The 13,220-nt window shown below is 39.0% G+C and overlaps 1 protein-coding gene across 1 annotated transcript in view; it reads left to right on the top strand.

The window, feature by feature from the left end:
• Positions 1–13,220, top strand: part of LOC128638796 (trypsin-3-like) — a 57,341-nt gene that overhangs the window by 11,866 nt on the left and 32,255 nt on the right. The window contains exon 2 of the mRNA XM_053690931.1: positions 3,506–3,668. Coding sequence (XP_053546906.1) covers positions 3,506–3,668 — 163 coding nt within the window. The remainder of the gene's footprint in view (positions 1–3,505; positions 3,669–13,220) is intronic.

The following is a 13,220-nucleotide window of genomic DNA, read 5'->3' as shown; positions in this document are numbered from 1 at the left end:
ATTGGTGGCTACATTTAGCCACCAATAAGCAATCGTAACCCGGGTCCTGAACCAAAAATTGGTCGGCTCCTAAGCTTCACATTTCTGCTTTTTAAATAGATAGCAAGATAACAAAGACAAATTGATAATAGGAGTGAATTCGAAAGTTGCTTAAAATTGCATGCTCTATCTGAATCATTAAAGAAAAATTTGGGTTTAGTGTCCCTTTAAGCGCTAAAATATTACAAGCACAAAAAGTATATTTTATTAAACTTATACTTGCTTCAGGAGGTTATTGATGGCTTATGCAGAGTGATTTTGCTCACCCTTAATCAGATTGATTCTCATACAAGTTTAGCCCAGCAAAAAAAAAAAAATGAAATATAGCTCCAGCAAAAAAAAAAATATATAATTGTGTTCTTCTCAAAACGTATAATTTTACATAATCACATATAGTGCTTTACAGATCGTACCCATTTTTTTTTTTACATGTTTGTAAGATGAAAGATATAACATTTAGTGATACAAGAAGATAATGTATGCGACCTGCTGAATTCCTGGAAACCAGAAGGATTCAGATACTTTTTGTCTACTCTGTTTCCAGGAATTCTCAGCCCTAGGGATGCTGTTATTGTAACGATAGATTCATTGGCTCACAAAATGTTCTGTGTGTGTGTTTAGCTGAGCAGAATCTTGTAAGAACTCTGATATCATTCCTCATTTTAAATGCAGAGTTGACACTGATAGAACGGGATTCTGTGTTCCATCTGCTCTCTATAGAGAAATGCACAAAAAAGGAACAGAAAAAATGTACTTGAATTATCATAAAAATCTGCTATAAACATGGTGACTTTAATAAAGAAATATATTTTAATAGTTTTCTTAATGCAAGTGAAGCTGTGTGATCATTAGATATGATTTTATACACTTCCTTTATGGGCATTTTGCTCATTGTGCTTTTATAGACAATGCTGCAGCCAATTCTTATGGAAATACATTCACTAGTTAGGCACAATTTATTGCAGATCCTGGTCCCTGCCAAGTAATGCACCCAAAAGTGTGACCAAGGCAAGGTCAAGGCTTTGTGCTGTCAGGGTAGAGAAATTGAATGACGCTTTCACCAACTCTCCACTAACTAGTCTAAACCCAGCCTTAGTCAGTAGGCTTAAAGGTTAAAGTTCAGGAGATTGAAATTGCACACAAGAACAGTCCCAGCTGACTTGCCTTTTATAAGCCAAAATATGTGTACTACCAGGACCAGGTCCAATTAAACAGCCAGCCAAGAGATATTTACTCACCCTGTGTATATACCACCCCCAATGCATTGTTTTAACTGCACCCTTGCCCAGCTGTATACTTAACATTATAGGATAGTTTACAAGTGGAGCGCTAATTTATTGCACGTCTGTAAACAGCATAAATAACCAGCCATTACAAGTGGCTGGTTATTGCTACCGCAAGCTCATGGTAGCAATTAGCGCTCCGAAAATTAACCAGAGATCAGATCTCTGGTTAATTTTCTAAAAGTGCCCTAAATGCCCCCAAAATCTTTAATTTTTTTCATAAAACACTACTGCACTAGGCAGTTTTAAGAGGTTAAAAGTTGGCAGGTGTGGAGTGTTAGAACAAAACGGCACTGAAAAGTGCCTTTACATTGCGGTCTATGGGAACTGTCTGTTCCCTGTAAATATATAGGTATATACACATATTAACATACCCCCTTCACTGCGCTAGTTCTCATGCCATATCTGACGGCATGAGAACGAGGCTCCCATTGGAGCCTATGGAAGGCTATGGAAGCATGAGGACACATTCACATTGCACCTAACTCATAATATCACTATACCAGCCCACATTAGCGTGTGCTGGTATTACTCAGTTGAGCGCAAATATCGGTTTAGTGTAAGCAATATTTTGCACTCAACTCGTAATCTGGTCCTATGTTTTTAGGGCAAAAAATATCTTGTAATTGTTTTGAACAATTTAAAAACATATTTTCTTAAATTGTTTTACATTGGCCAAATTCCCACCACCACCTCTTATTTGTAGGAGCTAATTCAAACTTGTAGATAAGGTTTGTCACTGTCATTGTTTCTCTCTCTCTCTCTCCCCTCTCTCTCCCCCCTCTCCTCTCTCCCCCCTCCCCCCTCTCCTCTCTCCCCTCTCTCTCTCTCCCTCCCTCCTCTCCCCCCCCCCTCTCTCTCTCTCCCTCCCTCCCTCCTCTCTCTCTCCCCCCCCTCTCTCTCTCTCTCTCCCCCCTCTCCTCTCTCTCTCCCCCCTCTCCTCTCTCCCCTCCTCTCTCTCTCCCCTCCTCTCTCTCTATCTCTCCCCCTCTCTATCTCTCTATCTCTCCCCCCTCTCTATCTATCTCCCGATCGTGCCCAGCCACGCCCCTTCACGCTTGGTCACGCTGGCCACGCCCCCTTCTCGGCAATTTCCGCCGGCTACGCCCACTTTACCCCGGCCACGCCCCTGCTCACGCCGGCCACGCCCACTTCTGCCACAGGCGGCAGATCAGCAAGTGTTTTTGTCCGAAGCTGTCATGCGTAGTATTTTTTATTCTTTTTTATAAATACATAGAACATATTCCCCTATGTGCAGAACATTAGAATGTGAAATATTTACAGTAAATACATAGCTAAAACCTTAATTAAATATTAATACAGATAGCCCTCAGTTTACGCCGGGGTTAGGTTCCAGAAGGAATGGTTGTAAATCAAAACCGTTGTAAATTGAAACCGAGTTTATAATGTAAGTCAATGGGAAGTGAGGGAGATAGGTTCCAGGCCCCTCTCAAAATTAGGTGTAAGTAACACCTAATACATTATTTTTAAAGCTTTGAAATGAAGACTTTAAATGCTAAACAGCATTATAAACCTAATAAAATAATCACACAACACAGAATATATAATTAAACTAAGTTAAATGAACAAAAACATTTGCTAAACAGCATTATAAACTTAATAAAATAATCACACAACACAAACTTCACTTGCATTTTCTGCAAACAGTTCTTTCTATGCATTCCAATCTGGACTGATTTATAGACAGGAGGATCTTGTTCCTTTGAAATCTGCTCTATAGCTCAGGTCTGGTTAAACTGATTAATTTCAGCTTGCTTGGCTTTGCTGCAACACAAGCGGACAGCTCCACCTACTGGCTATTTTAATCAATGCACTGCTTCTCAATGCTTTTCAATAGCAGTCACATGACTGGAAAAAAAGGTTGTTATTCTGAAATGGTGTAAATTGAACCGTTGTAAAACGAGGGCCACCTGTATTGCATAAATTTGCTTTAAAATGTTTTCATCTACATAACGGCAAAGGACTCCAATGCACCCTTGCGATAGACCCCTTATCACTCGGCCGTTTTACTCGTAATCTAGCCCACACTTAGTTAAATTTATGGGGAAAGCCGTAAAATAAATGAATGAAGGTACATTGCAAAGTTGTTGTTTTTCTAACTATTATTTGATGTGGAATTTAATTTTTAATTAACTGCCCCTTTCTCTGTCTCTCTCTCACAGGTGAGGGACATAAAACTATGCATCGTATTATAGGTGGATATATTGTTTCTCCGTATTCCACTCGATACCTGGTATCCCTGAAGAGAAGTACTGGACTGCACTTCTGTGGAGGGTCTCTGATCAGCAGGTTCTGGGTGCTCACGGCTGCCCACTGCAAAACTGAGTAGGGAAATAGCTGTTATGATTTTATCAGGGTCCTAACTGGACCTCACTGTGCCCCATTTTAATAGTGCCCTTTCTGGTTGTTTGCAAGAGGAGCTTGCAAACCCCTCAGCGCCACAATTAGCATTTATGGGGCCCTGTGCAAGACAAATTTGTGGAGCTCCTAAGCACAGTGCTCTTATTCCCCATTTCCATTTATACCCTGCCCCTTTATGGTCCACACCCTTTCCCAACATTCAGTGTGTCCTATATAAAGAATAACACTATATATTCCACCTATTGATACCATAAACATTTCTTCATAAACTAACTACAGGATATACATTGCAACTTCTCATACCCTCACCCCTGACAATATGGGGCCTCTCAAAGGGCAGGCCTGTTCCCTTTTGGTTAGGCCACAGTAGAAAATATGCACTCATCCTGTACAAATATGGTTGCAGGTTTTATCTGGAAACCCTGCCACCATATTGTAAGTCAAATCCACACTTATCCGTGTGCCCTGATTTGCAGGGACTGAGGAACACAGAGGGGCCAGGCTTTATAGCTCCCTCTAGAAACACCTCTACTGGTTCCCTAGATGTGTAGACCCAGTCTCATTTGAGACCTCTGTAGTTACGCCCCCCTTTAATATTGGGTAAAAAACACTCTTAGTTTTATATAGTTAGAATATGTAAGTGTTTTTCCCTTGCAAATAAACTACAGAACATTGCAAATCCAGTGACATGTTCAGGATATTACAGCAAATAAATGCTAGTTTCACACAATACATTTCTTTATAATATAGATGGTGAGTTATTTAAAGGGCATTTTTTTCTTTTGTGACTCAAGTAGAACATACACATTTTAAACAACATTCCAATTGACTTCTATTGTCATATTTGCTTCATTCTCTTGGTATCCTTTGTGAAACAGCATATCTAGATATCCTTGGGGAGCAGCATGCTGGTTTCTTCGAAACTATATGGCAGCAGTGTTATACACTGTTGCAAGCACTGCTGCCCTCTGCTGCTACCAATGCATAACATTGTTGCAAACATTTCTTCCACCTAGTGCTCAAGACATGAGCACACTTTTGAGGATATCTAGATATGCTCTTCAACAAAGGATACCAACAAAACAAAGTCAATTTGATAATGGAACTTAAAACATATAAGAGGCATATCATGTAAGTTTGCTTTCATGTCACATGTTTTGTTGTCTGACTTTCTGTGTTCTGTTTGTTTTGATTCCTGGTAGATTATGTGAATTTGGGTTCCTTAAAGGGATGCTAAAATCAAGACTTTCATAGTTCAGATAGATGTTGCAGTTTTAAAAGACTTTCCAATGTATTTCCATTATTAAATTATACACACTTTCTGAGACACCATCTCCTAGTTCACAGTGTGTGTGTGTGTGTGTGTGTGTGTATCTGACACATTCCACACAAAACTCCAAAAATGGACCAGACAAAATTATTGGCACCCTCAATTTAATATTTGGTAGCACACCCCTTGGAAAAAATAACTGAAATCCATTGCTTCCTGTAACCATCAATGCACTTTTATTTAGCCAACTGCTTCAGGTCTCTCAGATTGGAAGGGTTCCTTTTCCCAACTGCTGTTTTGAGATCTCTCCACAGGTGCTATATGGGATTGAGATCTGGACTCATTGCTGGCCAGTGCAGTACGCTCCAGCGCTTTGTCTTAAACCATTTCTGGGTGCTTTTTGACGTGTGCTTTGGGTCATTGTTCTGCTGTAAGACCCTTGACCTCTGACAGAGACCAAACTTTCTGACACTAGGCCCTACATTGCATTGCACCACAGAATTCTTTGGTAGTCTTCAGATTTCGTAATGCCATGCACACAGTCAAGACATCCAGTGCCTGAACCAGCAAAGCAACCCCAAAACATCAGTGAACCTCCACCATGTTTGACTGTAGGGACTGTATTATTTACTTTAAAAGCCTCATTTCTTTTTCTGAAAACATTAGAATGAAGGGCTTTACCAAAAAAGCTGTAATTGTGTTTTGTCTGTCTACATCACATTCTCTCAAAAGGATTTTGGATTCCTCAGGTAAGTTTTGGCAAACTCCAATCTGGCTGTTTTATGTTTCTGTGTCAGCAGAGGGGTCCTCCTGGGTCTCCTACCATAGCGTCCCTTTTCATTCAGATGGCAACGTATAGTGCGAGCTGAGACATTTGTACCCTGTGCCTGAAGGTCAGCTTGAATTTGTCTGGAAGTTGATCGAGGTTCTTTATCCAAAATTGAACAAACCTTTGTTGCAATCTTTGATCAATTTTTCTCTTTCGTCCACGTCCAGGGAGATTAGCTACAGTGCCATGGGCTGTAAACTTCTTGACAATATTGCGCACAATGGACTCAGGAACATTATGTTCTCTGGAGATGGACTTGTAACCTTGAGATTGTCCATGCTTTTCTACAATTTTTGTTCTCAAATCCTCAGACGATTCTTTGCTGCTCTTTCTCCTCTCCATGCTCAGTGTGGCCCACAGAGACACACAACAGAAAGGTTGAGTACATTTTCACCATTTTAACTGGTTGCCAGTGTGGGGCAAGATTACATATGTGGCTTCCCCGCAAAAGCTGGCGACAGCGGTTTTTACGCAGTTTTGCTATCACATATATGGCGTTGCATATAATTGCGGTGCGTATATTTCGCCCGCAATTTTTACTCCCATAAGCTAACATAGAACCACGTCGCAAATCGGCATCACATATTCAGCGCAAGGACTTATGCGGTGAAAATGGAGAAATTTTACTCCATTTTCACCTCGCCACACATAGGCAGGCGCAGCAAGCCTTGCGCTAAATATGTGATCACTGTAACTCCAGTAACTGCCTGAAAATATTAACTAACACCTAACGCATGCACAATATCTATCTACCTGTCAACCGCCAACCCCCATCGCAATAACTAATAAAATATATTAACCCCTTATCCGCCATTAAGCCACATTGCAATAAACCTAATAAATGTATTAACCCCTAATCCACCATTAACCCACATCGCAATAAACCTAATAAAACTATTAACCCCTAATCCGCCATTAACCCACATCACAATAAATCTATTAAAACTATTAACCCCTAATCCGCCATTAACCAACAACGCAATAAACCTAATAAAACTATTAACCCCTAATCTGCCAAACCCACACAACGCAATAATCCTAATAAATCTATTAACCCCTGATCCGCCAACCCCCCACAACGCAAATAACTAGCTAAATTACTAAGCCCCCATAACCTAACACCCCCAAATTAACCCCAATTACCTAAATTAAAAAAATTACTAAATTACAATTAAAATAAAAAAGCTAATAATACTTAAAAATAAAATAATTTTTTTTAATTAATCTAAGATTACAAAAAATAAAAAACATAAAATAATAAACCACATTATAAAAAATAAAAAAATTAAACCTAATCCCTATCGCCTAGATTACGAGTTTTGCGTTAGCCTTAAAAAGCAGCATTGAGAGGTCCCAACGCTGCTTTTTAACGCCCGCTGGTATTACGAGTCTGCCAGGTACAGGTGTACCGCTCACTTTTTTTCCGCGACTCGAGCATACCGCAAATCCCCTTACGTCAATTGCGTATCCTATCTTTTCAATGGGATTCGCCGGTATTATGAATCTTGGAAAAAGTGAGCGGTACACCCTCTCCTGTCAAGACTCCTACCGCATTTAAAAGTCAGTAGTTAAGAGTTTTAGGGGCTAACACCGAAACATAAAACTTTTAACTAAAGTGATAAAAAGTACACTAACACCCCTAAACTACCTATTAACCCCTAAACCGAGCCCCCCCCCCACATCGCAAACACTCAAATAAATTTTTTAACCCCTAATCTGCCTACTGGACATCGCCGCCACTGTAATAAACATATTAACCCCTAAACCGCCGCACTCCCGCATCGCAAACACTAGTTGCATTTTATTAACCCCTAATCTGCCGTCCCTAACATCGCCGACACCTACCTACATTTATTAAACCCTAATCTGCCGCCCCCAACGTTGCCGACACTATATTAAATGTATTAACCCCTAAACCTAAGTCTAACCCTAACAGTAACCCCCCCAACTTAAATATAATTTAAAATAATCGGAAAAAAATTACTACAATTAAATAAATTATTCCTATTTAAAACTAAATACCTGTAAAATAAACCCTAAGCTAGCTACAATATAACTAATAGTTACATTGTAGCTATCTCAGGGTTTATTTTTATTTTACAGGCAACTTTGTATTTATTTTAACTAGGTACAATAGTTATTAAATACTTATTAACTATTTAATAACTTCCTAGTTAAAATAAGTACAAATTTACCTCTAAAATAAACCCTAACCTAAGTTACAATTACACCTAACACTACACTATAATTAAATAAATTACCTAAATTAACTACAATTAATTACAATTAAATTAAATAAACTAAAGTACAAAAAAACAAACACCAAATTACAGAAAATAATTACAAGAACTTTAAACTAATTACACCTAATCTAATCCCCCTAATAAAATAAAAAAGGCCCCCAAAATAATAAAAATCCCTACCCTATACTAAATTACAAATAGCCCTTAAAAAGGCCTTTTGCGGGGCATTGCCCCAAAGTAATCAGCTCTTTTAATTATAAAAAAAAATACAATACCCCCCAACATTAAAATCCACCACCCACACACCCAACCCTACTCTAAAACCCACCCAATCCCCCCTTAATAAAACCTAACACTAACCCCTTGAAGATCACCCTACCTTGAGACGTCTTCACCCAACCGGGCAGAAGAGGACCTCCAGAGGGGCAGAAGTCTTCATCCAGACGGCATCTTCTAGCTTCATCCATCCGGAGTGGAGTGGGTCCATCTTCAAGCCATCCGACGCGGAGCATCCTCTTCCATCCGACGACTAACACTAAATGACGGTACTTTTAAGTGACGTCATCCAAGATGGCGTCCCTTCAATTCCGATTGGCTGATAGAATTCTATCAGCCAATCGGAATTAAGGTAGAAAAAATCCTATTGGCTGATGCAATCAAGTGGGGTACTTTATTTAATTTAATTGTAATTAATTGTAGTTAGTGTTGGTAATTTAATTATAGTGTAGTGTTGAGGGGCCCAAGAGTCCTAAAAAAAAAAAAATTTTTTTTTTTTTTTATGGTCCATACCAGACTGCTGATTTGACATGGGGAACACACACACATTCAGTCCTAATACTGTCACAGTCAAAAGTACTCTGCTTATATATATTTTTTTTAAAACTGTGCCAGACCGTGCCGGTGTCATGTGACATGCCAAGCTATTGCCATGTGCTGTTTTAGATGTGCACTGTGCACTGTGCAGCACTGAATGCAAAGCCCTAACTCAGCATCCAGCCATTCCCACTGCATCATAAAAGGTCCTACTGGGGTTACCACTCTTACCAGGTAACTGTAGGCGCATGCAGCAGAAAGCTGGAGCGCCAGGCACGTGAGTATTTGAGCATCTGTGCAGCTGCACACACTGCTCTCTTCAGTCTTGAGGCTGTGTGACTCATCTCACATCCATGCAGCCTTGGACAGACAGCATCCAGTCTGCTGGTCCCCTTAGCCCTGCTCTTTCTGCTGTGGCCCTAAGATCAACTAACTGAAGTTTGTTAGGGGAACAGTGCTTTGTAAAAAGGTGTCAGTGGGAAGAATAAGTGAGTGCACACCCCCCCTCCTCATGCAGCATTGTCTAGTGCAAGGTGAGAGGGAACTTGTTCCTAGCAAAGAAGGGACATGTGCTGCTGTGGCTGATGTATAGTGTCATGCTGATACTTCACATATTAATGTAAGGTTTATTTTTATAGTTTTTATGTCTCTGTCTCAGATTTTACAGCTTCCCATAGTAGTTCTGCTGTTCCAGTCAGTAAACTTATACTGCACTTCCATGCTTCCACCTCAGTCTTTACCTTGCTTTGCTCCTGTTGGCTGCCCTAAATCTCTTTAACTAGCTAACCTCACACCAGAATCACATTCAAAGGAATATTAAATGAATCCACAGTGGAGGAATTTAAATATTTATTTACTTATTAGTACTGCTTAGGTCCAGTTTCACATATTGCAATTTATTTCATTTTTTTAAATGATTAGCTCAGCAGTGGATAATCCACTGCTGGGCTAATAATTAAAAAAAATTGATTTAGTTGTTTTTTGGGATGTTGGGGTGGAGAGCGAAATTGCATGGGGGGGGGGGGGGCAAAGAAAATTTTCGCCCAGGGTCCAGTCAATATTAAAGATGGCCCTGGCTACACTGTAACTATTAGTTATATTGTAGCTATCTTATGGTTTATTTTATAGGTAAGTATTTAGTTTTAAATAGGAATAATTTAGTTAATAATAGTAATTTTATTTAGATGTATTTAAATTATATTTAAGTTAGGGGAGTGTTAGGGTTAGGGTTAGACTTAGATTTAGGGGTTAATAACTTTATTATAGTGGCGGCTACGTTGGTGGCGGCAGATTATGTGTTAATAAGTGTAGTTAGGTGGCGGCGACATTGGGGGTGGCAGAGTAGGGGTTAATAAATAAAAAGTAGGTGTCGGCGATGTTGGGGGCAGCAGATTAGGGGTTCATAGGGATAATGTAGGTGGCGGCGGTGTCCGGAGCGGCAGATTAGGGGTAAATAAGTGTAATATTAGGGGTGTTTAGACTCGGGGTTCATGTTAGGGTGTTAGGTGTAGACATAAAAAGTATTTTCCCATAGGAATCAATGAGGCTGCGTTAGAAGCTGAACGCTGATTTTTTGCAGGTGTTAGTTTTTTTTCAGCCGATTCTCCCCCATTGATTCCTATGGGGAAATCGTGCACGAGCACGAGGGGTTAATAATAAAATGCAGGTGTCGGGGGCGTCAGATTAGGGGTTAATAAGTGTAATATTAGGGGTGTTTAGACTCGGGGTTCATGTTAGGGTGTTAGGTGTAGACATAAAAAGTATTTTCCCATAGGAATCAATGAGGCTGCGTTAGAAGCTGAACGCTGATTTTTTACAGGTGTTAGTTTTTTTTCAGTCGATTCTCCCCCATTGATTCCTATGGGGAAATCGTGCACAAGCACGTTTTACCAGCTCACCGCTACCGTAAGCAACGCTGGTATTGAGGTGAGATGTAAATTTTGCTCTCCGCTCACTTTTTTGCGTCTAACGCCGGGTTTAAAAAAACCTGTAATACCAGCGTTGTCTTAAGTGAGCGGTGAGAAAAAAATTCTTGTTAACATCACACACCATTACCGACAAAAACTCGTAATCTAGCCGTATGAAATTAAAAAAGCCCCCTGAAAATAAAGAGACCCCCTAATCTAATATTAAACCACCAATAGCCCTTAAAAGGGCCTTGCCGTAAGTTAAACAGCTCTTTTACCTTAAAAAATACTAAGTCCCCCCTCTAACAGTAACTACAAAATCCTAAACTACCCATTGCCCCTAAAGGGGCATTTGTATGGCCATTGCTCTTAAAAGGGCATTCAGCTCTTTTAAGAGTGCCCAATAAATCCCTAATCTAAAAAAAAAAAAGAAAAGAAAACCTAAGTCTAACCCCCAAACAGGTACTCACCGTTCCTAAAGTCTGGCGGAGAAGGTCCTACTGCAGGCGGTGAAGTCTTCTTCCAACGGCCGTCATCTTCTTCCAAGCGGGGACCTCTTCCTTCTTCATCCAGGACCAAGCCGGCACGGAGCAGAGATGAGCGCGGAGCAGGACTGGCAACCCCAGAGCCATGGAGCGTGGAGGATCCCATTCGTACAATCGCCGCCGTACACTAAATAGTGAATTCAAGGTATGCGTTTAAATATGGCGTCCCTTGCATTCCTATTGGTTGATTTGATTCTTCAAATTCACATCGACCAATAGGATGAGAGCTACTGAAATCCTAATGGCTGTTCAAAACAGTTTTTGTTTTTTTTTTTAGATTAGGGATTTACAGGAGCATCACAAACTTGGAATGCAATTATTTCTTACAATTTTGAGAAGGTGCCAATAATTTTGTCCAGTCCATTTTTGGAGTTTTGCGTGGAATGTGTCAGATTTGGCTTTTTTTCTCCACTTTTTTTGTTTCATTCCAATACAAACAAAAGAGATAAACATGAGAATGCCTAAACATTTGTAATTGCAACAATTGCGCAAAGTGGTGCATTATCTGACAGAAATGCAGGGGTGCCACTATTTTTGCCCATGACTGTGTGTGTGTGTATGTATATATATATATATATTGTGTGTATGTATATATATATATATATATATATATATATATATATATATATATATATATATATATATATATATATAGAATGAGTATAGGAGACCCGGAGACAGGAGACTTGTTGCAAATAGGTATATTTATTCAGTAAAGTTGCCAAACAGCTGGTGCAGGTTCAGCTGAACACCTGACGCGTTTCGCGCATGCGCACATGCGCTTCATCAGAGGCTAAAGAATCTAGGTAAGTGAGGTCCTATATAGGGGCTAACAGCCAATCAGCATTTTCTTCAAGGTGTTAAATGTAGAAATAATGAGCCAATGGCAATGGTGAAGGGCTGTCAGCTCATACACAGGGCCCACAAACAGCACTCATATCTACCAATAATCACAATGACAAATAATAACAACAAAAGCATTATACATATGAAAATATGATTACACATAAAATATATATATATATATATATATATATATATACATAATAAGCAATTGATATACAGAAAATATAAAAATAAGTATTTAAAAATGTTGTTTGAAATAGAAAATAGTAAATATTGTATTACTTAAAATAAAACAAAAGTAAATATTAAAACATAATAAGAAAACAGTCATTGCGAGAGATTGTCTAATTTAGTGTGAAAAGGTTTATTTTATGTTAACTATGTTCAAAATCATTAATCTAGCAAAGGTAAGGTAATTTATGTAAATGGATAAACAAATTACCATACTGATTTATCATTAATAAGAGATTAGATTATGTAACAAGAAATGGCAATCAAACTGTCATAACTAAGCTAGCAACAATTTTGAAAAAAGAGACTAAAGGAGGTAGTAATGTGTACTGTCACTGCAGTATATCAACGTCAGTAATGTAGCTACTGGCGATAAATGTATTAGAACAGTATCAAAAGCTACAGTGGCATTACACAAACCTCTAAAACCTTACACACACAGACAGTCACATATCCTAAAAAATGCTCCAATAGCTTCCACTAATTATGTTAGAGGATATGTATAGATATGAATATCTATAAATCAGGGAGGAAGTGATGGACTCTAACGGTACATCTAGAAATCTGGTTAGAAAGCTCTAAGAGTGTGTCTTAGAAATATAGCTATAATAAGCAATCTAAGGTGTAAAATGGTAAATCCAATGAGAAACCCAAACTTTTGTGTAAATTTGTACATTAGTTTTTAGACTTTGTTTTAGAATAATTATTACTAAACCATAGTGGATAGGATTATTCAGTAAAAAGATCCACATCCATTCTTTTATTTATACCCTCTGGGGCCCTAGTGTGTAATTTTACTATCCAAAATATTTCTTTTTTATGGAGGCTTTTT

Source organism: Bombina bombina, chromosome 8 (genome assembly GCF_027579735.1).
Source record: "Bombina bombina isolate aBomBom1 chromosome 8, aBomBom1.pri, whole genome shotgun sequence".
NCBI lineage: Eukaryota > Metazoa > Chordata > Amphibia > Anura > Bombinatoridae > Bombina > Bombina bombina.
This window is presented reverse-complemented; position numbering and strand designations above follow the sequence as displayed.